This window comes from Sander lucioperca, chromosome 23 (assembly GCF_008315115.2).
Source record: "Sander lucioperca isolate FBNREF2018 chromosome 23, SLUC_FBN_1.2, whole genome shotgun sequence".
NCBI lineage: Eukaryota > Metazoa > Chordata > Actinopteri > Perciformes > Percidae > Sander > Sander lucioperca.
In genome coordinates this window covers 5,274,792-5,300,834 of record NC_050195.1, presented here as the reverse complement: position 1 = coordinate 5,300,834, position 26,043 = coordinate 5,274,792, and the positions used below count along the sequence as shown (strand labels likewise).

Here is a 26,043-nt window from a genome sequence, read left to right as displayed (position 1 = left end):
TTTGTATATTTTTTTGTAAAATTGTAAATTCTATTGTATTTTTATACTGTAGGCTACACTATTTTTTTATATTCTTACCGTTAACTCTGTTTTTATTCTTAATATGTTAAGTGTTGTACTTTGAGAGCAAAGATTACCGGAGTCAAATTCCTTGTTTGTCTACGCAAACCTGGCCAATAAAGCAGATTCTGATTCTGATTCATCACCATCCTGTGAATGTTTAAATAGTGAAAATTTGACTGGAGTCTGGCGGGGAGAGGACCGTTGCAGGGGAATCCCGTCACAACAAGGAGGCGTGACATGTGTGTGTGTGTGTGTGTGTGTGTGTGTGTGTGTGTGTGTGTGTGTGCACGTGTGTCTTTGTTTATGTGTGTGTGCGTGTGTTTGTATCTCTGTGTGTACGTGTGTGGGCGTGTGTGTGTTTGTGTGTGCGCGTGTGTGTGTCTCTCTGTGTGTTTACGTGTGTGTGTGACTGTGTGTGTGTGTGCGTGTGCGTGTCTGCGTTTGTGTGTGAGAACTATAGACCCGGAGTTGCTCGTGCTTTCCTCCGCGCCGCCGTTCAGCTTCAACAACAACATTATATATCTCCATGTTCATGTGGATTCCTGTTCGTCATCGTCTCGCTGACTGATTTCCTCTCAGTCTGTTTCTCTGCATCAGGATCAGCCTCAGAGCTTCAACTGATAATCAATAACCTGCAGCAGACAAGCTGCTGGGGATTAATCGATCATCGCTCTAGGATTGACCTAAACTTTCCCCGCCAGAGATGAAGATAACTTGTGTTTTAAACAGCTCTATTCCGTGTTGAAGCATTAATCAGTCTTAATACTTTCTTAAAAAGCGGATCTGTTGGATTTGCTCCTACTGGAGCGTCTTTGCGGATCAGTAATGTGAGCAGTGTACCGGCTCTTGCAGCAGTTTGCTGTACGGCTGCCTGGATGTATGGAAAGCCGTCGGGCTCATAATTCGTCACAATTCCCACGGGGTATGGAAGGTGCGATGGCCGCCGCTGCTATCTATAGTAGCCGGGACATCGTGGAGGATTTCCTCCGCTACAAGCTGCTCAGCGCCGGCGTGGACTGGCGGGACCGTGGCAGCGGTCAGCGCAGACGCAACGCAGCTGCATCTACGTCATCAAGGAGATCTGAGGGAGGGATGACATCACGCAGGGGAGTCACTCCGGATGACTCTCAGCAAGGTGAGGAAGTTTAGTCAAAGTTTTGTTGAAGTTTAGTTAAAGTGCTTATATTATTCTCATTTTCAGGTTCATAATTGTATTTTGAGGTTGTACCAGAATAGGTTTATGTGGTTTAATTTTCAGAAAACACAATATATTTGTTGTACTGCACATTGCTGCAGCTCCTCTTTTCACCCTGTGTTCAGGTCTCTGTTTTAGCTACAGAGTGAGACATCTCACTGCTGTTCCATCTTTGTTGGGAGTCGCACATGCTCAGTAGCTAGGTAAGATCACATGCTCAGTAGTTAGATCAGCACAGTTAACTAGTCAGTTGCAGAGTATGAGGGCGTGCCACGCTAGCAGCTAGGCGAGCATTATAACGTTTGTCTCTGAAGTAAAGGCTGGACTACAATAGAGCTGTTTGGAGCAGTTTGTGAACAGTGTTTTCTGTTGGAGATGGTAAGTCCCTTTGGGGGGGACTTTTGGCTTTTTCACTTTGTAAACCTATAACATGCATAAAAAAGATATATAACACAATAAAGGAAAGATAAGATGAGCACTGAAGTTATGTTGAAGTTTAGTTGTCACAGCGATGGCTGATGCGTTCACGTCCACCTGTCGTCCTGAAGTTGATTATGATATCATAAAATATGTTTGATGTCTATTAAAGCTACAACTAGCCTACTTCTTAGTTTATTTTATTTCTGTGTCATGATTACAGTACAAGACACTGCTGTTCAACAGACATCTTCTGGTCTCACAGATGCACAACGTGGAGAAATACATGATTAACAAAAACAGTACAAACAAACACATATCTACAGATCATCTCTTTTTCAAGATACCTGGTTGAGTCATCATCCATATTTACAAAATCAATACATGTTTTTATCAAAATGGAACTCATTTTCTATAAGATTTAAAGTGCCCATATTATGAAAAAAATCACTTTTTCTGGGATTTGGGGAGTTATTTTGTGTCTCTGGTGCTTCCACAGATATACAGACTTTGAAAAAACCATCCATGCTGTTTAGAGTGAGATACGGTTTCTGAATGTTTCATTCCTTCAGTCTCTGGGTGAGCTGGTCAAAATCTGCACGGCTTTCTACGTCACTAGCCGAGACGAGGGGCCTAGGGGGCTAACCGTTAACATGCTAGCTCATTCTTAATGGCAAAACACTGCTACAACACATACTAATTCACCATAATCTACAAAATAAATTACTTCCATGTCCCTGTTCTGCAGGTATTCCACACAAAGTTGGAAGTGCGCCCTCGTTTAGAAGAAGTCTCCCGGCTAATCCTGCCTTGTACTACTGAAGTTGGAGAAACAGCTAGCTAGCTCATGTGGTCTTACCTAGCTACTGAGCATGTGGTCTTACCTAGCTACTGAGCATGTGATCTTACCTAGCTACTGAGCATGTGCGACTGCCAACAAAGATGTTACAGCAGTGAGAGGTCTCACTCTGTAGCTAAAACAGAGACCTGAACACAGGGTGAAAAGAGGAGCTGCAGCAATGTGCAGTACAACTAAAATATGGTGTTTTTTAAAAATTAAACCATGTAAACCTATTCTAATACAACCTCAAATTACAATTATGAACCTGAAAATGAGCATAATATGAGCACTTTAAACACATCGAACAGATCCGCTTCTCTTCTTCTACATTAACATATCCAGTTTCAACAATAAAAGATAAAACACGAGATCTCAGCTGATATACAACATAATTCTCTGTTCCATATTCAGGTTTAAGCATCATGAAGATACGTCATTTTAGTCCGTATATCATCAGCACGCTGCCCTTTGTTGTTGGCAAACAGGTTCTTTAACCCAAATATTGAGCTTTTCATTGTTAAAAAAAAGAACTACAAATACTAAAACTACAAAGCTGCTACTATAAGAATAGGCTCGTTGGAGATGACCCAGGTCTGAGCAGAATCGATCACCGGCGATAGCCGCCCAATGCATGCTGGGTAGATTTGTGTCCGACTTGATCCCGACTTGCTCTGAAGTCATGCATACGTGGGCAACGATAACCTCACAAGATCACGGCGGCCGCAGGTTTGAGACCCAGGCAGCGCAGTTGCTCTCCACCGACTGCAAGACCCAGGCGGACCCAGGGGCATGCTGGGAAACGCCGGCCTCTAAGCTGATCTAACAGCTGATTGGTTCAGAATCGACTCAACATGATGACATTTTATATTTTTTGAATTGGAGGGATTTTAACTGCTATTTGTCTGATTTAAAGGCTCATTCTGTACAGAATGCATGCTGTGTGGCTGATAGTTACGTTTAGAAGTCAGAGAGATTAAATCTGATCAGATTACAGATCATCTACAGTCTGTTGGTAATTAAAATCAGCAACAGATCACATGTAGAGCATTTAGACAGCTACTCTGTCATAATTAAAACAACTGGAGACTGTGTAGGAGCTGATATATGGGTCTGATAATATTTTATTAGATCAGAATCTGACCTAACAGGATGTGAGTGTTTCTGTGATTTCCTAAACCTTATATATTGCGACATGCAAAACAGGGTGTCTATCCTAACTTGTGTCAAGAACTTCGCTCAGAAGATACTCCAGCTTTTGCTAATTTTACCTGTTTTGCTCCTCAAGCTTTTGAGTCATTACTCACTATGGTTACTCCACTAATTGCCAGAAAAAACATCCATTTTAGAGACAGCATTTCAAGCTGTTAGAATGTTGCCGTTTGTTGGAAAATGGGTGACATTGGTCCGACATTCAACAACTCCACCAGACCAGACTGGACATGTCAAACTCTACCAACTCCACCAGACCAGGCTGGACATGTCAACCTCTACCAACTCCACCAGACCAGGCTGGACATGTCAACCTCTACCAACTCCACCAGACCAGACTGGACATGTCAAACTCTACCAACTCCACCAGACCAGGCTGGACATGTCAACCTCTACCAACTCCACCAGACCAGACTGGACATGTCAACCTCTACCAACTCCACCAGACCAGACTGGACATGTCAACCTCTACCAAGTCCACCAGACCAGGCTGGACATGTCACACTCTACCAACTCCACCAGACCAGACTGGACATGTCAACCTCTACCAAGTCCACCAGACCAGGCTGGACATGTCACACTCTACCAACTCCACCAGACCAGACTGGACATGTCAACCTCTACCAACTCCACCAGACCAGACTGGACACGTCAACCTCTACCAACTCCACCAGACCAGACTGGACATGTCAAACTCTACCAACTCCACCAGACCAGACTGGACATGTCAACCTCTACCAACTCCACCAGACCAGACTGGACATGTCAACCTCTACCAACTCCACCAGACCAGGCTGGACATGTCAAACTAACAACTCCATCCAACAAACGCCAACAAACACAGACGGCCAGCCTACACTGACCCAACTGTTGGTGTTTGTTGGAGCAGTGTGCAAGCTCCTTAAGGGTTAATGTCCTTTTTGTGTCTTTGTAGAAATACATTGCGGGGATAAATTCAATGACAACTTTTTAGCGACACCTTCTTAACCTTATTTGTAAAGGTTATTTTAAAGGTAAGCACCAGATTTTCTCCACTCCACAAAGGCTACGTTCACACCCCAAGTCTTAATGCTTAATTCGGATTTTTTTGCTCAGATCTGATTTTTTTTTGTTGTCTGTTCACATGACCTTTTAAAATGTGGCCTATATCAGATTCCAGTGTGAACTGTTTGTGGTTCTGAACTGTCCCACATGCCCAAAAGACCAATAACAATGACATTAGACGCAGCACGCTGTCGCTAGCAATAACAGCAACGAATCACTTCCTCTTTCTCGCTCTCTTGGCTGCCTAAACCTCCGTTTGTCTCAGTTTACCTGCAAACGTGCAAATGAAGATATAAAAAATCTCCACTCTGGCCGGAGGTTTTAGAAAAACGAAGGGCACAAACTAAGGGAAATGTCTAAATTTTTTTTACAATAACCATGTACGTGTAAACAGGGCACTAGTCTAGGGCTAACTCCCGCCGAAGCATCGTTGTGACAAATGTCGATGTAGATTGACGTAAAAGTCGCATCAAATCCTCCTTGGTTGTTCACACTGCGGCCGCATTGATAAAAAAATCAGACCTGGTTCTGATTCAGGACCACACATGGAAGTGGTCTCAATCTGATTTGAAAAAATCTGATTTGGGCCACTTTTGCCTGCAGTCTGAACGTAGCCTTAGAGTCTTTCTAACGGCGTCCTTCCCTCGTCTCCTGGTAGATCCCTGCCTGGCTCCGCCCCCGCTGCAGGTCGTGCTCAGGTGTGCAGGTGACGAGCTGCTGCGCCGTTACCGCGGCGACCTGTCGACCCAGGTGTCAGTGCTGCTGCTGTGCGATGGCAGCGAGGCGGCACGGCGGCGGAGCCTGGCGGCCGTCAGCGAGGAACTGTTCAGGGACGGGGTGAACTGGGGACGTATCGTGGCCATGATGGAGCTGGGCGGAGCTCTGTGCACAAGGGCGGTGAGGACGGGCGGCGCCTGGCAGCTGGATGACATCGCCGGCTGGATGGAGGAGAGTCTGGACTCGATGCCGCTGCAAGGATGGATCCATGCCAACGGAGGATGGGTAGGAAGACGTTCCCTTTCTTTATGCATCATTCAACCTGTTTCATGTTGTTTTCAACCCCTAATACGACCCACAAGAGTGTTTCATAAGTTAGCGCCCCCTAGTGGTGGTCTAAACCAGAGAAGGTAACACACACACACACACAGACACACACACACACACACACACACACACACACACACACACACACACACACGGGTGGTCTGTTCCTCCCACCCCACCCACTTGAGAGTTTTCCGTCCTCATATCTAAACCAGAGAAGGTAACGGTGGCGCTTTTAAACATGTGGTTAACGTTGTGTAACGGTCCCAGTTTGGTTAGGTTCAGACCCCAAAACTACTGAGTTAAGTTGATAAAAAAATGGAGGTTTGGGTTACAATCAGACGTGACTTCACTTCCTGAAAGTTACCACGTGATGCAGGGTACTTAAAGGGTTCCTATCATGTTTGATGGGGCCTCAGGGGTCCTTAAAAACATAAATACATGTCACTACAGTCTTTACAGCATGTGTGTGTGTGTGTGTGTGGGTGAGAGAGAGTGTGTGTGTGTGTGTGTGAGAGAGAGTGTGTGTGTGTTTGTGAGAGTGTGTGTGTGTGTGTGTGTGGGAGTGTGTCAGTGTGTGTGTGTGTATGTGAGAGTGTGTGTGAGAGTGATGATATGTAATCAGAGGAAAGAGTATTTTGGTTTGAATGCAAATTATATGCAAAGTGCAGAAAATCCCTAAAACTCTGCAGAGAAACTGTGTGAGAGTGTGTGTGTGTGTGAGAGAGAGAGAGAGAGAGAGAGAGTGTGTGTGTGTGTGTGAGTGTGTGTGTGTGTATGTGAGAGTGTGTGTGTGTGTGTGAGAGAGAGTGTGTGTGTGTGTGTGTGGGAGTGTGTGTCAGTGTGTGTGTGTATGTGAGAGTGTGTGTGAGAGAGAGAGAGTGTGTATGTGTGTCAGTGTTGTGTTTGTGCACATGTGAAGTTTGAAGGTCTCCTGCTGACCAGATAAGTTAAGTATTTTAGAGATTGAGGATATTTTGTCGGGGAAAGTAAGGACATTCTTAGAGAGATAACATTATAAAAAGGTTGACTTTTCTTTTGCACAATTTGGGAAGATACTTTTTTTTAAGTTGTGAGGTACATTTTGGAAAATATGTGTGTGGTATTACCTAGAAATATCTTTCCAGGTAACCGGTGTGGTTGAGTTTCCGCCTCAGGCTTCAGATCAGCTGACTGATTGTTTCTGCAGAAACTCTGTTCAAATAACAGCCAAAACCTCGTGGTTCAACTCCTTCAGAGCTTTTTAAGTGTTGAGCAACATGCTAACACTGCAGCAGGTGTGTGTGTGTGTATCTGTGTGTGTGAGTGTGTGTGTGTATGTGTGTTTGTGTGTGTGTGTGTGTGTGTGTGTGTATGTATGTAAGTGTGTGTGTTCTTGTTTAACTATATTCGTGGGGTCCAAAAACCATGAATACAGTATACTTGTGGGGTCCCGACAGCTTTGTGGGGCCAAAATGCTGGACCCCACAAGGTTAAAGGTCTGTTTGAGGGTTAAGACTTGGTTTTAGGATTAGGGTTAGAATTAGGTTATGGTTAGGGTGAGGGTAAGGGTTAAGGTTAGGCATTTAGTGGTGATGGTTAAGGTTAGGGTAAGGGGCTAGGGAATGCATTATGTCAATGATGGGTCCCCACAAAGATAGTGAAACACACTATCTGTGTGTGTGTGTGTGTGTAGTTAGCTCTACGAACACAGGCAGTGGTGAGCCCAACTGCTTTCTCAGAATTCAGTTAGAAAACTTTCCACTGAGACATTCAGATAGCGACAGAGAACAATACTGTGTCTGTGTGTGCATGTGTGTGCATGTGTGTGTGTCTGTATGTGTGTCTCTGTGTCTGTGTGTGTGTGAGATTGTGTGAGATTGTGTGTTATTGTTGTTATTACTGGTATTATTTGTATTAGTCTTTTAAACCATTGTTGTGGCTAGCTGGTGAAAAACTTCCCCATTGGTTAGTTCAAGCCCCATTGTAACCTACATATATTTATGTTTAAGTATAAGAGCACCAAATGTCCTGGTAAGGAGGCAGGTTAGGGGGGTCAAACAAACACAGGACTGTCCCCCAGGAGACCGGGGTTCATGTCCCGTTAGAAAAGAAAAGGAAACAGAGTTATTTTAATTTTAGGGAACAAACGGAGCTACGTCACGTTCTGGGTCACGTGGTAACCTTCAGGAAATGAAGTCATGTCTGATTTAAACCCAAACCTCCATCTTTTTATCAACTTAACTCAGTAGTTTTGGTGTCTGAACCTAACCACACTGGGACAGTTTCACAACGTTAACCACGTGTTTAAAACCGCCACCGTTACCTTCTCTGGTTTAGATATGAGGACGTATTAGAGGAGCACATGATGTGTGGTTTGGAGAAACTTGTTTCTCTCACACAAACACACACTTGTTTAATGTCTCTAACTCCCAATGTACTGTATATAAGTACTGACCCTTATGGGTATATGTATGTATGTAGAAAGTTATCTGGGTAAGTGTATACATATGTTCTTTAGTTTTTTTGTATAATTTATTTTATCTTTCTTGTCTTGTCTATTTCTTTCCTTGACAATTTGTTTGTTACTCAAAAAAAATGAGTGAAGTGAGGGGCTGATATAAGCTGAAGCTTCTGACCCTACCCTTTGGTTACGACCAATGAAATTCATTCATTCAATGAATAAAGAGACAATGATCTGATCTGATTACGTTTGTTTGCTGTGTGTTATTTCCCAGGATGCGTTTGTGGAGTTGTACGGTGAGCTCAGACCTCCAGTCAGCTTCTGGTCTCTGAGGACAGTGATTGGACTGGCTGTACTGGGAGCAGCTGGGATCACACTGGGAGCCCTGTTCACACACACCTGATCCAGTCCAGTCGCTGCATCAACCTCTGACTGGGAAACCAGGTCAACAGCAGACTCCCTGAGCTTCTTCTGCCGTCACATCCAAAGAAAATGTTGCATCGTGTTCACAGTCACAGAAACCGTATACTGGACTGGAATATATGACGGGTATTAAAAGGTTTTTGTGTGCATGCATTAAGGGCTTTTTAAGGGGTAACTTATCACCTCAAAACCCCCTCTGAATATTACACCTTAAAATGATGAAATTATAATTGAAAATTGAAATTGAAATTTCAAGTACACTTCAAGATTCAAATTCTGGGGGACTCCACAAAAGAAAATAAGCCTGAGAGGAGGAAGCATCTCCAAATATGACTTACAAGATATAAAGATGAAAACAATCCAGAGCCACATCCGACCTTTGGGATTGTTTGTCTACTTTAACCCTTAACTTGTGTTGTCCTCGGGTCAAATTTGACCCGTTTTCAAAGTTTTTATATCAGAAATTTGGGTTTCTTTGAACCAAAATGCCCAAAAATAACATGGATGCATGATGTACGTTGTATGGAACCCATATAACTATCTTTGCACGTAAAATTAATGATTACTTTTATTGAATTTGGGGTGTTTTATTCAATTTTTTAAACGTTTAAATGGTTTTAAAACAGTATCGTGACTAAACTTTGACATCAACCAGACTGTGATTCACTCAACATCCTTTGATTTTAACTATTAGTCAAAATAATTCATAATTTCTGCTTTTTTAACCCAAAAATGAGGTATAATGTCATTTAAATTAGGTTTATTGACCATGAATTTAAAAATAAAAATTTTAAAAATGTTTTAAAAAGCGTAAAAAAAAAGCCAAAAACGCTGGAAAAAGCAACAAAAATTCCAATTCACTTTTGACCTGGATGGACAACAAGCTCATGGTCGACGGGCAGACAACACCAGGGTTAAAAATCCCAAATCCTTTAGTGTTTGACTGTTTGATCAGTGTTGAAAGGTGGAGAAGGTTCATCACAAAGACTATTATCTTTGTAATTGTGTAAATACTTGTGCTTTTTGTCTGGGGAACATTTGAAGTCAGTAATTTGATTTGATTTCCCCCCTCAGATCTTTTAGTTCTTAAACTAAAACAGTATTTCACAAACATTGTATCTCAAACTGAACAATCGTATTTGTTATTAAATGAAGCCTGTTTGTTTGACTTACTTTTTATGCACTTTATTATTTTTTTTACATAAAAAGTCTTTTTTACTGAGCTGAAAGGAAATCGATACAGATCTGTTAATAAAAGTGGCATTCCTGTTTAAATGTGCTGAATTATTATGATTATTAACATATATATGATTATGATTATAGCTTCTTTAAAATGATTCTGATGCTATAAAAACATTTTTTGGGGCATTTTTAGGCCTTTATTGACAGGACAGCTGAAGAAATGAAAGGGGAGAGAGAGGGGGAACGACATGCAGCAAAGCTATCCAGGCACCCGCTAGAAAAATGTTTTTAATCCTACCTCTAAACGTAGAGGCTTTAGAAATGTAAATATGATGATGTATACTTAGAAAGTATTTTGTTCAGATCACTGAAAGATAAAACAACATAACTATGACTGGGGTTGGGTACCGAGACCCGGTGCCTAAACCACCGGTATCTACTGGACCAAACAGCAACGCAGATTTCGGCGCCCCATTTCGGAGCCACTTACTGCTGTTGTCACAACAACAGCAACTTTGTGTTTTTCTGGGTCGAAATTTCAACATTTTTTTTTTTTTTTACACTTTTCTCGACATTTTTGTCGATTTTATTCCAATTTTTTTGTCACTTTTTTAAACAAGTTTGTCACCTTTGGCGAAATTTTTTATGTTTTTTTTGTGTCACTTTTTTAGATTTCTTTGGTAAATTATTTCAGCGTTCTTTTGTCATAGTTCTGGTATAGAAAGTTCCCTCTAACCTGCTGCATTGTTAAAAGTATCAATGTTTACATTAAAGCAGTTACATTAATGTACTTTTTATTCAACATGAACACTATGAAGTTAAAACTCTACAGTCAGAGAGTTTTGAGACATTTCATTCAGATATCTGCAGGTGACAGAGGGAGACCTTTTTAAAGGGCCATGCCAGTTTTTCCCTCGCCAAAATAAAAGCCTAACTTTGGAGCATTATTTAACCCTCTTCCCAACAAGCTAGCACCACATAGTTGGTACCAACAGACCAATACATCAATCAGAAACATTTTAAAAAAAATATAAGAAATACATAAGAAAATATGTTCTTTTTTCAAAGTGGAAGTTTTTGTAGGAATGTGCGACCCAGATTTTCCTCTTAGTCCTTTTTCAAACCGGTCTCACGCCTAGCTGGTCACAGACTGACGCACAAATCCCCCTTTAGCGTCTGTACGTATGAAGAGAGACAACAATGCCTAAACCTAACCAACCTGGGACCGTTTCACAGCGTTAACCACGTGTTTAAAACCGCCACCGTTACCTTCTCTGGTTTAGATATGAGGACGGAAAACTCTCAAGTGGGTGGGGTGGGAGGAACTGACCACCCGTGTGTGTCTGTGTTTGTGTTATGGATTGGTTTCTCTGTAACAAACACACACTTGTTTTATTTGTCTGAACAGGATTCATGTCTTGTTTCTTGTCCAGCATGTCACTAAAACATACAACTTTTAACCCCACCCACCCACAATCTTCCCCTAACCCTGAGTGGTTTCACCCTGCACGTTAAAAAAACGACGCCAAAGGGTTGCCCAGAATGTTAAAAAGTTACGGCAAGAGATCCTGATCATCCTGGTCAGTCTGTTGGTGAGTTGGGAGTGAGTTGTTAACCTCAGGCCATGATCCATTTCTGTGTAAAAACGGCCGCACAAACCTCCCGTAAAAAATATAAATATAAGACTTTCCTATTTTTACTCTTGTTCAGCGGATCTCTGCGGACATCATTTACGCTGCTCTCTGTCCAGTGTCGCAGTTTCATTTATTATAGTGGAAGCGTAGTGTTGGAGCATCCAAGGAGCATCCGAGGAGCAGTGCTTAATTTGTAAAGTGGGAGGTCCCGGAGCGCAGAGGGGGGGTGGATCCGGCGACTCAAAACGGGGGTTGGAGGTAACGGAACAAAAAGAAAATGACACTGCCTACGTAGCTTCTCTGACTAAAAAAACCTAAACAACGCTGTGTGGACATCAGGGCGATGTTTATTTTAATTTGAGAACATGCACTGCACCGGTGAGAAATGTAAAAAAAATAAAACAAATAGCCTACACTGCAACGATCGTTTTCATAAGCAGCAATTATCCATCAGACTATTAAATTAACCAAAAAAGCCACCGTGGTCTCCACATTCTTGATCGGCAGAAACGGTTTCTGCTTGTTTGGGATCCGACTGGCCAGCGTATTTGAAAAAGTTCAGCAAACTTTGTTGTCTTTTTGACATTTTTCCCCTGAGTGAAACGAGGCTAACAGCAGTCTCAACCAGCACCAGAGCTGGTGTCACTTGAAGTGCAGCGCCGCGCTGTTGAAGTGCCTCCCCTCCCTCCCTCCTTCCTCTCCTCCCTCTGTCTCCCCTCCCTCTGTCCCTCTCCTCCCTCCATCCCTCTCCTCCCTCCCGTCTTACCCTGAAAATTCACCTCAAAACGCATCGAAAATGCAAACATAAGATTTTTGTGGAACTTCAATGGGCAATAAAGACTAACAAGACAGATAATAAAATTGAACACTACACAAAGTCATTTTTCTTTTTTCATTTAGGCGATTCATTTTTCATAGTGACACAGGAGGCGCCGGATCCAATAAAAAAGGTTCCGGATCCAACGCCGGAGGTGCCGGAACATGTTCCGGCGTGTTCCGGCTCAAATTAAGCCCTGCCAAGGAGCATCTGAGGAGCATACGTTACGTTACGCTGCAATGTAGCCGGCCCGTTGGTCGATGTTCAGGGAATACCCTGCAAACTCCTTCAGGAGAACGGGCCAGCAAGCCCTTTCCAACGAAGCAACACATACATATATGATTATAATTGTTTCCCAGTTGGTCAACTGAAACATTCAGCATCAAAAACAGGTGAAACAGCTGTTGTTCCTTTGGTTACACTTTACTTGAAGGTATCTACATAAGAGTGACATGACACTGTCATGAAGGTGTCATAAACATTTATGACATAACGCTTCTTTTAGTAAGTGCCATTCGGTTTTTGTCATGACAAGTTAGGCCGGCTACACACTGGCTGCGTGGCGTGTCTGTTTTTATTTCGGCTCCCATGTTAACAGGTTGCACACTGCCTGCGTGACACGCACGTCTCAGACGCGGCTTGAGCTGTAATATAATATAGCTGAATAATTATGGATTTTCAAATATTGCACCTGTCAATACAGAAGGAAATATTCTGGAGCCTATTTTGCCGTCAATCCTGCCGACGTTGTCTTTGCTGTAATCAGATCAGAATATATTTATGTTTATGTTTATGGTAAACATTCATGTGTCCAGACAAGGCTAGCAGCAGCAGCAGCAGCACCGCGTCAGACACCTTTCTGATGCAAAGACATAGAAAACGCCACGCTCACGCCACGCAGCCAGTGTGTAACCGGCCTTAGGGTTAGGGTTCATGACAGTGTCATGTCACTCTTATGTAGATACCTTCAAGTAAAGTGTTACTGTTCCTTTTCTCTGAATACTGCTGAAGATTTGTGTCACCCCAAGAAAACATGTAAAAGACAAAATATGGTTCAGAGCCTGAAAAAGCCCCGCAGCATTCAGCAGCATCTGTGTGATGACATCAGAGGCTGTTTGATGACATCAGAGGCTGTAGAGGATGAGTAAATGACCAACCAGTATCTCTTTAACCAGCAGGTGTTCAATCTTCACTCAGAAATCTTTCTCTATTATTTGCATCTTGTTTGTCGATCAGTGAAGTTCTGCCTCCATCTAGTGGCTGAAACTACCAATAAGTAATCATGTATAACAGTTAACAGTTAACAGTTATTGGAGAGATTCATCACAACTCTCCACAGTTTGGTGCTTCAGATTAATCTCAGCTCTCTGGACAGGACTGGATCCACCTCACAGAGAGTAGAGATCAGAACTGAGCTGGCTGCTCGTCCTTTTCTTCTCACCATGTCGATCAGGTTTCGGGCTTTGTCTGCTCTGCCTCGTGTTCTGACTGACTCCATTTCCTCATCAGTTATAACACCATGCTCAAGGAGTTTATCCAGGAGCTGGTTCAGAACTGGATCAGACACTCGCTGTACAAACTGTGACCGAACTTTCCTCAGCCTTTCTTCTGGGGGATCACTGTCCTCTGCTGGGTCATTCCTCCGTGGATTTGGCCCAGTTGGAGCTGGAAGATAACCGGGGAAAATACTTTGTCAGTTTGTGTTATCCTTTAAGAAGTAATCAGAATTCAAAAGACAGACATTTATATTTTATATTTCATGTTTTTTTTTATGATGGCACCCCCTACTTTGTATCAATCTGTTGATATAGCGTTAGTTCAGATTAATTTAGTCTCGCATTGCCAGACCTTCCTCCACAGCACTGCAGAGGAAGGTCTGGCTAGTCCACACAGCATTCCTGGATGAGAGAAGACTTCACACCAAATATGTCAAGTTTGATTCAATTTTGCAAAGAATTGTTGCACATTTAACAATATGATAATAAATGTAATAAAGTGTAACTTAATCACCACAGGAAACAGATTCTGTAGAAAATAAGATGTAAAATATATGAATACGGTATGTACATTTGTTCCCTTGATTTAAAATAAATCAATATCTGAAATGAGATCAGTGATTAGTTTACTCTGACAGGACATATGATCAGAGGGGCAGAGTTTTACCACCGTCATTATTACTGGGACAGAAGAATAGGTAGAGTTTCTCAGTGAAGGAGCAGCCAGTAAAGGAGTAGATAAGAGCTGCAGCACACCCCCACCTTCTGAGGCCGAGACTTCAGAGAAAGACGGACTGGAGTTGATTTGTTATTAAAACTAAATAATGACTGGTGTGATAACTGCATGCCAAATTAATCAGAGCACACAAGGCCAAATTGCCCACATTGCAATGGCCAAAATATTAAACTGAGTCTGACGCAGTCAGTCCACATAAAACACACCGCAGCTACATACTTCATGGAGATCACGGAGAGCAATAAGGGCAGAACAGCATCACCGATCTGTTTTAACTGAATATTCTCTTTCTACTTCAGCTAAAAACAACAGACCTGCAGCATGTTACCGTGTCGATAACGAGCCTATTTGTAACCGGTAACATGATCTTCACCTGTTTAAGTGACAGATAGTACGCGACTGTCCTGCTTTTATTACAGTGTGAACTCACCACAGACACTTGCCTTGTTCATGGACTCACAGCGGTGCGCTGGAATGTATATTTGGCGTTATTTTAAACGAGCGGGAAACAGCGATGTATGAAACTGGCAATAATCCAAGGTGCTGGAACGTTGTTCCTTATCGTTCTGACCCATTTTAACCCCTGGTTTGTACACATTTTATTTTATACACGTATACAAACATAACTGTTAAAGAAAAATTCAGGAGCAGCACAACTGCTTTCCCATTCGTGAAGGAGGTTCGGGGAGACTTTGATTACTTACACAGAAGCAGTTAATGAATTCTCAATTTAGGAGAATTTAGGATTACGCAGTACAGTGTAGGTGCCATCACAACATTCTGAAGTTCCTGTCTTCCTGAAGGGTTATTTAAACTCTTGTTGGAGGCATTAGGTTTAGCTGAACCTTATAAAGACCTGAAAGATATTACGGGCCTAAAACAGACAGAATGTGTTATATGGTGACTTCCTCCGTGGCCTTGGCAGTCTTCTCATACAGCTGTTACTGTAAAGGTCCAGACACACCAACCAGATAATCAGCTGTCTGACAGTCTGGCGAGGTCGGTGACTCGAGTCTGTTCGGTGTGTTCTGTGCCGTCGTCACTCTGAGGAGCCGTCGGCCTTCATTTGGGCTGATTTGACTTGTTGAATCGGCCAGTGGGCAGTCGGACTCGATGACCAATCTGATTGGTGGAGTGCTAGCCCTTGACTAGCGAATCAGTGCACTTATGTTAAAACACTTAACGGAAATGACGAGCGGGATGAACGGGACGAACGCCTCTCAAAATCTGACGAAAATCTTTTAAACTGACCTTTGTTGATCTGAAATGAAGACAGATTCAGCAGCTGCACGGCCTATTTCTCTCTTAAAATGTTTTCAGAAACACGTTTCGGTGAACTATTTTTGTAAAATACGAGATTGTATTCCGAACGAGCCGCCATTATGAAATTTGGGAGAAGCCAGACCCACGTGACGCGTTCGTCATTTCCGGTTTTAATGCTTACTAGATGCTTATCTGACAGTGCTATAGCTAAATTTAAGGAAGATATTCCAACAGCATTTAACTCAATGTCATGCCTTAATATAACAGAGGACCGTTATGTTAACTTTAGTCCCTCCCAACTTGATAACTTTGTAGACGCTGCTACGGCCTGCCTACGGACTACTTTAGACTCGGTTGCTCCTCTCAAAAAGAAGATGGCGGTTCAAAGGAAACTAGCACCTTGGTATAACTCCCAAACTCGCAAATTAAAACAAATCTCACGAAAACTTGAAAGTAAATGGCGTTCCACCAAACTGGAAGAATCTCGTGTAGATTGGCAAGATAGTCTAAAAAATTATAGGAGGGCCCTCAGAAATGCCAGATCAGACTATTACTCATCACTAATAGAAGAAAATAAGAACAACCCAAGGTTTCTTTTCAGCACTGTAGCCAGGCTGACAAAGAGTCATAGCTCTGTTGAGCCATCTATTCCTATAACTCTGAGCAGTGATGACTTCATGACCTTTTTTAATGATAAAATTATAACAATTAGAGAAAAAATTCATCACCTTCTGCCCACAGCTTCTAACGGCTCACCATTGGGCGCAGGAGGGCTAGAGAGAACGATAAGACCTGATACTTATTTAGACGGCTTTTATCCTTTAGACCTCCAACAATTAATGTTAAGGGTCTCTTCAGCTAAGCCAACTACCTGTCTCTTAGACCCCATTCCAACGAGGCTACTTAAAGAAGCACTACCCGTGGTCAATACCACATTACTAGATATGATCAATATGTCCTTATTAACGGGTCACGTACCGCAGTCTTTTAAAGTAGCTGTGATAAAACCTATTCTGAAAAAACCCACCCTCGACCCTGAGGTCTTAGCCAACTATAGACCTATATCTAGCCTTCCCTTTCTCTCCAAAATCCTTGAGAAGGTAGTCACTAATCAATTGTGTGACTTTCTGCATAGAAATAGTCTATTTGAAGACTTTCAGTCAGGATTTAGAAAGCATCATAGCACAGAGACGGCACTGGTGAAAATTACTAACGACCTTCTAACTGCTGCATTAAAGATATAAAATCCTGGATGACCCACAATTTTCTGTTTCTAACAACATATTTCCGTTTTATGCTGGTTAGGATAGGAACTTTTTTAAAAGCCAGGCCTTGTTTGTGGTAGTGGACATATTACCATTTAAAATGGTAATACGCAAATAAGATTAAGAGAATAAATCGTTATGCAAGTACTTAAAGTACATTTAAAATCAAGTACTTTTTACTTTTACTTAAGTAAAAGCACTACACCTTGAAAACGTCATAATGGGCGGAAACAGGCCTGTTGTTGGTTTTGAGGTTCTGTTTATAGAAACTACATGCTGTTATATCGTGCGATCATATGTGAATTTGCAAGATCTCGTGGGTCCTCATGACTTCAGCTGTCAGTCATGGCCGCAGCCGCTCCGCAACAAATCCAGACCTGGTGGGTGTTGACGGACGGTGGAGCACGGAGCCGATCCGCAGCCGTTTCGCAGTTGGTGGAAATCAGGGGTTACAAATATTGTGTTTCTCATGTCCACCCACTCTTTCTTCCTGAAAATACAAATTAAAAAGGGTGACTGACCTTCTGGTCCTGAGCTGGTGTCTGGCAGCGTCTGCACCAGATCATTCCTGTTGATCAACTCTAAAACCTTCTTGGTCACCTTCAGAGCTCCATGAAGGTGATATGTATTCAGCATCACATCCACCACGTCCTGCCTTTCTGCCTTCTCCAGCTTGGACACTTTGATGCTTTGGTAGCCTTCCAGGATGTCTTGCTGGAGATGCCATTTGAATTTCTTAAATTCCTCTTCTCTTAAATCCTCCAAAATGTTGAAAAGGTCCACTGCCGTCATTGTGGCTTCCTGCTAAAATCAGAAAGTTTTGTCAAACTGAAAGAAAACTGAAACACAAATGTATCAGAGCAGAAGTTCTTATTGGCCAACACAGGATCTGTGTTGATGTGATGTATGTGTAGTTTAGTCAGTTGGAGCTCCTGCTGCTGCTCTGTGGGCTGGACCTAATGTCATTTTGAAGTGGCTCGTTGACGTGAGACCAGGGCTCGAGCTTAAGGAGCTTAAAAAAGGTCGGGGACGATGAAAATTAATTTTGGGACGAATTTGGGCGGTTGAAAGAATAGAGAGTAGTTTAAAGAAAAAGAAAAACAGCAAATGTTACAATGAACGGCGAGGTCACCGCGAGTATTGACTGTCAGAGTGATGTAACATTACTATAACAACGTGGTGGGATACTGCTGCGATTTTTAACGTAACAGCAAGGAAACAAAGCAGATTCAGACCCTGATCCGCTAGCCTCTGACCTCACACATCTGCCCATGACAGGTGCATCTTGTCCAGCAGCTCCTCCAACTTTTAGAAACACCAGCTAGCAGGGCTGTTCCTAGCTGTTCCTAGTTTTGCTTTTGCATAGGGCCCCCAAAAGGGCCAACTTCTTCTTAAGAAAGAACAGTCCTGTTGTTGTCACAGTGAGACGCTGCACTTTGAGCCTGGGCAAGCAAAGTGAGAGAGTGATCAAGACCCGTAAATGAGATCGTTTCTCAGCGTTTACGTTCTAAAGTACAAATAAATTAACACTAACACAAGATGATTTTGGGGAAAAGGGCACTTCTTCCTCCTTTGCATTTCATTCATTGCATTTGGAATAGATTGATGACCATTTTAGGATGAGAGGAGAACATTTATCTTAGTATGATAACATTAAAAGTAAAATCAGGCTTTGCTGTTAGCTTACCGATTCATTTAAAAAAGACTCTGTCCTTTTCACCATTTCCATAAGTTGTATTTTAACCAACTCCTCCTTTAGATTAATTCGAATCGACTTCAACATTTTTGCTGTGTGTTAACAATTAAGTTCTTCAAAGTTTGAGTTTTAGTGGAAGGGTGTAGCGGTGCTGCTGCAGCGTCCCCTGCTGGCAACAGGAAGTTAGCCTTATATTCTAGTCACTGCATTTAAATAAACTCCTCCTAGAGATTATTTCCAATCAACTTCAAAAACATTCTGTGCAATCTAAAGACCTTAAAGATGCAAAGTTATTGAACTATTACATTTAACTTTGACCCTCTCACTGTATGTTTCCACTTTGTTAATGTTATTTGAACTTAAAAATGTCTTTCGTAGCACCTTGCAAACCAAGCTAGCTAGCTGGCAATAGCGTTAGCTTGTAACTTAAGGGAAAGTCTTCTGTACTGCCGTACATGTAGATCAGGGGTGGCCAACCAGTTCAGCATAAAGAGCCACAAAAAAACCTGCACCATAGCAAAAAGCCACACAACACATGCACGTCCACACTACAACAGCAACAGTGACTTCCAGATCTGATGACAGCCATAATACATAACAGTTTTCATAGTTTTTTTTTCTTACTTAGATTGACTCAGTGGGAAATCTGACAGTCTTTGTTATCCACAATCCTTTTCAGGTCTTGCTTGAACTCGGTTGTGCCACTCGAAGCGACTCTTTCACTAATTTGTCACTAGAGGGGCTTTCAAACAATCTGATTCAGCAGTGAAAGGGTTAATGAGGAAGGTGATCTGTGGCAGCTTTTTTTTTCCTCGGGTTGCAGAATTTGTCCTCAAAACTCTGCTGCATTATTTTTTATTTTAAAATAATTGGCAAATGTATTGGCAAGTGCATTCCATTTTTGTTTTGTACTTATCTGAAATGTTTGAAAAAGTTAAAAAAAATTAAAAAAAATCCACAAATAACACAGCCCCCAGCCACACAGTAAGAGCCTCAAAGGAGCAGGCAAAGAGCCGCATACGGCTCAAGAGCCACAGGTTTGCCACCCCTGATGTAGATAAATGGCACTAGTACCCGGAGGTCCAAGTTTACGCGCAGCAACTTTCCCTCTTCAGCATTTAGCTTAGCGCCATTGCAACCATAAACATCACTGGCTTGGCCGCATCATCCTCCCTAGCTCCGCCCTCTTGTCAAGAATTGCCACGTCCGGTTTTTAAAAACCAAGATGGTAACGCCCAAATCGCGAAACTCCTGGCTAAACATCCATTATTTTTACAGTCTATGTGAGCGAGTGACCCGGTGTGAAAGGGGTAGAAATGGAAACTATAAATGTTAAAGCAGCATGCTAGTGAATGAAAACCACACATGAAGAGCTGAAGTCTGTCATATATTCTGTTAGCTTTTGTTCAACCAGCTTTTAGTTCTTGAAATAAAGCCTGTCTTGTTGTTGTAGCCTTGCTAGCAGCATGACATCAAACAATACTATAATGTACAAGAAAGATAACATCATCATGAAACTACAACTTTAAGCTTAACACAGGTATCTATCTTCTATTGTCTATCTGGTGAAGTCTTACTTGATTAGGTTTAAATTTGATTTGAGATCTAAGCTTATCTAATGAAAAGACATTAGCTGGAGAGGCCTGAGGGCACAACGGCAGGAGCATCTGATCTTGACTGTGACAACCCTCCGTTTGCCAGCTGTCATTTTGCCAGATTCTTGACTGAAGTTATTTATGTGGCAGTCCTGCCAAACCATACTTAGAGATTGGCATGGTTTTATTTCAGTTAGCTGGTTTGATTTGCATTGGGAGATGATTTTATGGAAAGTACCCCATTTCAATCTGTAGGTATGGTGAAGGGTATGTGATGATGTGGGGCTATTTTAATTCCAAAGGCCAAGGGAACTTTATCAGGATGCATAGTATCCTGGATCCATGAAATAACTGGCCTTTCAAAATAAAAGTCTGCCTGCCTCTATGGGAATTTAACATAGGGGTGGACTGACTTATGCCCCCTGTATTTTAAGGAAGAACATTTATTTATTTACGATAAATTATTCATTCACAAAGAAAATTGGTGTCCTTAAAGGTCGGATATTTCCTCATATTTTTAATTAAGGCATTAAGATCAATTTCCAAAAGATGATTTTTTATTCTTCTTTTTAGTCAACTTTAGCATGGGTTCATAAACTTATGAGCAGCACTGTAACAGTTATTGTCTGTCTGTCGGTATTTCTACTAAATGTGTGTCTGAATGTTTGACAAAGGTCCAGATTGAAGGAATGATTCATGCAAAACAGTTATTTTGTATGTTTACATTTGTTTCTGTATTTATTGTTTATATTATATTAATGTTTAATATGTTTGTGAATGCATGCACCAACCACCTGTGGGAATAAACCCCGACACACACACACACACACACACACACACACACACACACACACACACACACACACACACACACAATACTGTTCTGAAGCATACATATATATTAATTATGCAACTGAACAAGAAATATTAATGCATTTAACACAGAAATAGGAGCTGTCTCTTACCTCTGCTGGGTCGCTGCGCACTGTTGCTGCTGGGATTTGGGGTTTTGGAGCTGGAAGATAACCGGAGAAAAGACTGTTGTCAGTTTGTGTTCTCGTTTAAGAAGTAATCAGAAACCAAAAGAGAGAAATTTATAGATCGTGGTTTTGTGATGCTGCCCCCTAGTTCTCTATCAATCTGTGGATAAACTGTTTGTTCTCTGTTTATGTAGATGGAGAGCTAGTTTTAAAACAGCCAATCAGATCTTTCAGAAGCCGTGAGGTCAGCGTTGTCTCACAGGAAGAGCAGCTACAGACTCTGAACAACAACATTAGTTTCACGCCAGTCAGGGATGCTTATCACGCCGTCCCTCATGCTGCACTAGGACTCTCTGACCACGTCATGGTCCACCTGATCCCCGCATACAGGCAGAAACTTAAACTCTGCAAACCTTTAGTGAGGACATCAAGGAAGTGGACCAGTGAGGCTGTGGAGGATCTCTGACTGGGATGTCTTCAGGTCTGCTACCAACAGTCTGGATGAGTACACAGAGGCTGTGACGTCATACATCAGCTTCTGTGAGGACTGCTGTGTTCCATCAAGCACCAGGGTGAGTTACAACAATGACAAACCCTGGTTCACAGCCAAACTCAGAAGGTTAAGGCTGGCTAAGGAAGACTCGTTCAGGAGTGGGGACAAAGACAGATTGAAAGAGGCGAAGTACAAGTTTAGGAAGGCAGTGAGAACAGCTAAACTACTATACTCAGAGAAACTCCAGCACCAGTTCTTTGCTAACAACTCTGTGTCTGTCTGGAGAGGGCTCAAACAGATCACCAGCTACAAGCCCAAAAAAAAAAACTCCTCCAACGACCGACGCCTAGCCAACGACCTGAATAAGTTCTACTGTTGCTTTGAAAGACAAAAGGACAGTCCTGACACCATCCCCCATGACACCTTCCTACAGCTACAGCCACTGTGCATCACCTCCACCTCCCCCACCTCAGCAGGGGCCTGGGTCCCCCCACCAATGCCTGTCTTAAAGGTCTCCACCCCCCCTCACACCCCAGTAACAACTCTTCACATCAATGAGAGAGACGTCAACAAACTATTCAGGAGACAGAACCCCCGCAAAGCTGCTGGACCGGATGCTGTCTCCCCATCCAGCTTGAAGCACTGCGCTGACCAGCTGTCTCCAGTGTTCAGACATTTTGAAGTCCTTTGAGCGCCTTGTGCTTTCACACCTCAAAGACCTCACCGACCCCCTCCTGGACCCCCTGCAGTTTGCCTACAGAGCCAATAGGTCTGTAGACGATGCAGTCAACCTGGCCCTCCACTACATCCTTCGGCACCTGGACTCCACAGGAACCTACACCAGGATCCTGTTTGTGGACTTCAGCTCTGCCTTCAACACCATCATCCCAGCTCTGCTTCAGGAGAAACTCTCCCAGCTAGGCGTGCCTGACTCCACCTGCAGGTGGATCACTGACTTCCTGTCTGACAGGAAGCAGCATGTGAAGCTGGGGAAACCCGTCTCCGACTCACAGACCATCAGCACCGGATCCCCCCAGGGCTGCGTTCTTTCCCCTCTGCTCTTCTCCCTGTACACCAACAGCTGCACCTCCAGTCACCAGTCCGTCAAGCTTCTGAAGTTTGCGGACGACACCTCCCTCATCGGACTCATCTCTGATGGAGACGAGTCCGCCTACAGGTGGGAGGCTGACCACCTGGTGACCTGGTGCAAGCAAAACAATCTAGAGCTCAACGCTCTAAAGACAGTGGAGATGGTTGTGGACTTCAGGAAGAACCCAGCCCCACCTGCCCCCATCACCCTCTGTGGCTCCACAATTAACACTGTGGAGTCTTTCTGCTTCCTGGGAACTACCATCTCCCAGGACCTCAAGTGGGAGCTGAACATCAGCTCCCTCGTGAAGAAAGCACAACAGAGGATGTACTTCCTGCGGCAGCTGAAGAAATTCAACCTGCCAAAGACAATGATGGTGCACTTCTACACAGCCATCATTGAGTCCATCCTCACATCCTCCATCACCATCTGGTACGCTGCTGCCACTGCCAAGGACAAGGGCAGGCTGCAGCGTGTCATTCAGTCAGCTGAGAAGGTGATTGGCTGCAATCTGCCGCCGCTCCAGGACCTATACGCCACCAGGACTCTGAAGCGTGCTGGAAAGATTGTGGCTGACCCCTCCCACCCCGGACACAAACTCTTTGAGCCACTCCCCTTTGGCAGGTTGATGAGGTCCATCAGGACCAAAACCTCACGTCACATGAACAGTTTTTTCCCCTCCGCCACTAGTCTTATCAACAAGGCCCTGAATCCACCCTGACTCTCTCCACACCCCACCTCTGGCTCTACATGCCACTGTACCTACTCTGCTGTAGTGTTCCATTTTACATTTATTTTTATCTTATTAATACATACTGTGTGTATATGTTTATATTTATATTGTTTATATTCTTTTTATTCTTCTTATATTTAGAAAATGTATGACATGCACCAACAACACCATGACAAATTCACCCAGGAGACCAGGTTTCATGTCCTGTTTGAAAAGAAAAGGAAACAGAGTTTTTTTTTTTACTCTAGGGAACAAATGGAGCTACGTCACGTTCTGGATCACGTGGTAACCTTCAGGAAGTGAAGTCACGTCTGATCTGAACTAGAGATGCCCCAATCGCGCTTTTAGCCGCCGATACTGATTGTCTTCATAACTATATAACTCTATTCTCTTCTGTTGTATCAGGTGGATCAAAACTTTACCAATCAGTTCCACGTCGTGCTCCCAGACGCTCTGTCCTTCGTCTTGGACTCTTAAAGTCACTTCTTGTGTGTTTTTAGGCAGGCGGATCTCAAACGTTGAGTCATAGTTTGGTCCAAACTCCAGGTCAAATTCTGCTTTCTGAGAAACCAAAGTGTCAGTATGTCCAGAGAATCTAAAGTTAACTAAAGGATGAATCGTTACAGCACTAACAAAAACTTTTATTTTGAAATACTCACCTTTGGCTGTATTTTAATGGCCTGAGGACATTCGACAGTGTAACTTTGATCTTTGATGAGTTTACATTTGGAAGGAACCTGGATGTTCCTACATTTTTGATATTCTCTCACCTAAAGACACATCAGAATATTTTAACTTTTAAAATCAAGTACACACCACTCATCAAATGTTTCAGACCTTCAGTGAGGACAGTTAGGAGTGGCAGACTGAGCACCAGTTTGAACACACGGACTGGACTGTGTTTGCCACCCTGGCCTCCACAAGGACATTGATTCATATGCCTCCTAGGTTCTGGACTACATCAACACCAACAGCACTACAACCCTCAAACAGATTACAACATGCGTACTGGTGTTTTAAGACAGGCTGCAAACATTGAAACATGACGCTTTACCTCGTTCAGAGGGATGTTTCTGGGCAGGAGAAGCACATTGAGGTTTTGCGTCTGTAATGCTGGGTTTGGTGGTCTGAGGAACAGCATAACTTGGCCGCTGACAGGTTTCGTCCACAACCTTTTAACCCAGTCCAGGCCAAAGATAGAGAGGTGAGGGACATTTACAACCACATGAGTGTCTGTAATCTCCAGGGGCTCGAGGATGCTCATCCCATCATCGGTGATGTGGACGACAGACAACAGGCCATCAGGCAGCGGAGCTGTGGAAACACAGAGCTGGTCAACTTTGGTTTTATGGATAATTACGGCGTCACAGCAATAAATCCATCTTGTATTGTAGCAGTATTACTAGTTTCACTACTACTAACTAGCAGCTCTATTCAACTCATCTCTTACCATCTATGATTTCACAGTGTGGAAGGTGGAGCTGATAGACAGCAGTCTCTTCTGAACACTTTATATCGTACAGCGGCCCTGCAGCCATCCTGCCAGCTGATTGGAGGAGGCTCTCGTCCCATGGGACAGTGTTGTACAGCAGCTCCGCCTCCTGAGTCGTAACAAACACCAGTCCAGTCAAAGCACACTGGAACCCACCTGGACCAGGACACCTGAACCTGTAGGATGTAGGTGATTGATCAGGCGTTGTGACCTCAAACTGAACGTCACACAAAAACTGATCAGTCGGAAATTCAGAAATGTGATTGCTGCATTGCTTAAAATGTTGGGGATCAAACGGACTTTCTGGAAAAAAAGAGTGAGAAGCAGCAGCTGCAGGAGTGTTAATCATATGCATGTTTTAAGTGAAATGTAAGAACTGAAAGGAGTTGAAGTGATAGGTGAAGAGTGTGTGGGGGAGTTTCTAAAGCTGTTAGTCCATCTGACATGCAGTTCTGATAGAGTATACAAACACTTTAAAAGGTGCACTACGAGTTCCTGCATGGTTTCAGCGATTTCATTTTTGTCTCAAATTGTAGACATCTCTCCTTGATCCGCTAGCTACCTGCCCCCTGAACACACCGTGAAAAAGCCCGGTATCGGGAGACAACACAGGGGTCGTAAACGTCAAACAAACATTAGAGGCACAGGCTGTGCACCAAAATACAACAAACCACTCCAGCTAATCACCGACAAGATGGTTGGGGGAGAAGTGGGGGTTAGTGACAGTTAGTCATGACAGTTACGGGAAACATGGGGGGAGGGGCGAACGTCAACAGAAGTGACCATGCAGGGACTCATAGTGCTCCTTTAAGAAGGAAATGAGATAAAGTGAACTGAAATTGATAACCTTTAGATTAAAGTGTTGAAAGGAGGTGGGGTTAAATAACTAAAA

General features: G+C 43.0%; 3 protein-coding genes across 3 annotated transcripts in view; 1 reads left to right on the top strand and 2 right to left on the bottom strand.

Annotated features, from left to right (window-relative positions):
* Nucleotides 1-637, bottom strand: part of LOC116057840 (actin-related protein 3B-like) — an 11,192-nt gene extending 10,555 nt beyond the window's left edge. Inside the window, exon 1 of the mRNA XM_031310420.2 lies at nucleotides 526-637. Within this exon, the coding sequence (XP_031166280.1) occupies nucleotides 526-578 (53 nt within the window). The 5' untranslated portion in view covers nucleotides 579-637. The remainder of the gene's footprint in view (nucleotides 1-525) is intronic.
* A 274-nt stretch (nucleotides 638-911) lies between these two features.
* On the top strand, nucleotides 912-9,141 carry LOC116057842 (apoptosis regulator Bcl-2-like). Its single transcript, XM_031310423.2, has 3 exons — nucleotides 912-1,198; nucleotides 5,428-5,771; nucleotides 8,531-9,141. The coding sequence occupies exons 1-3, from the start codon at nucleotides 943-945 to the stop codon at nucleotides 8,657-8,659; spliced, it is 729 nt and encodes a 242-aa protein (XP_031166283.1). The 5' UTR covers nucleotides 912-942; the 3' UTR covers nucleotides 8,660-9,141.
* Nucleotides 2,505-26,043, bottom strand: part of LOC116057839 (protein NLRC3-like) — a 556,293-nt gene continuing 532,754 nt past the window's right edge. The window contains exons 20-25 of the mRNA XM_035998138.1: nucleotides 25,110-25,327; nucleotides 24,714-24,973; nucleotides 24,319-24,429; nucleotides 24,082-24,220; nucleotides 13,296-13,977; nucleotides 2,505-2,515 (exon numbers count right to left, since the gene is read on the bottom strand). Of these exons, the coding sequence (XP_035854031.1) occupies nucleotides 13,661-13,977; nucleotides 24,082-24,220; nucleotides 24,319-24,429; nucleotides 24,714-24,973; nucleotides 25,110-25,327 (1,045 nt within the window). The 3' untranslated portion in view covers nucleotides 2,505-2,515; nucleotides 13,296-13,660. The remainder of the gene's footprint in view (nucleotides 2,516-13,295; nucleotides 13,978-24,081; nucleotides 24,221-24,318; nucleotides 24,430-24,713; nucleotides 24,974-25,109; nucleotides 25,328-26,043) is intronic.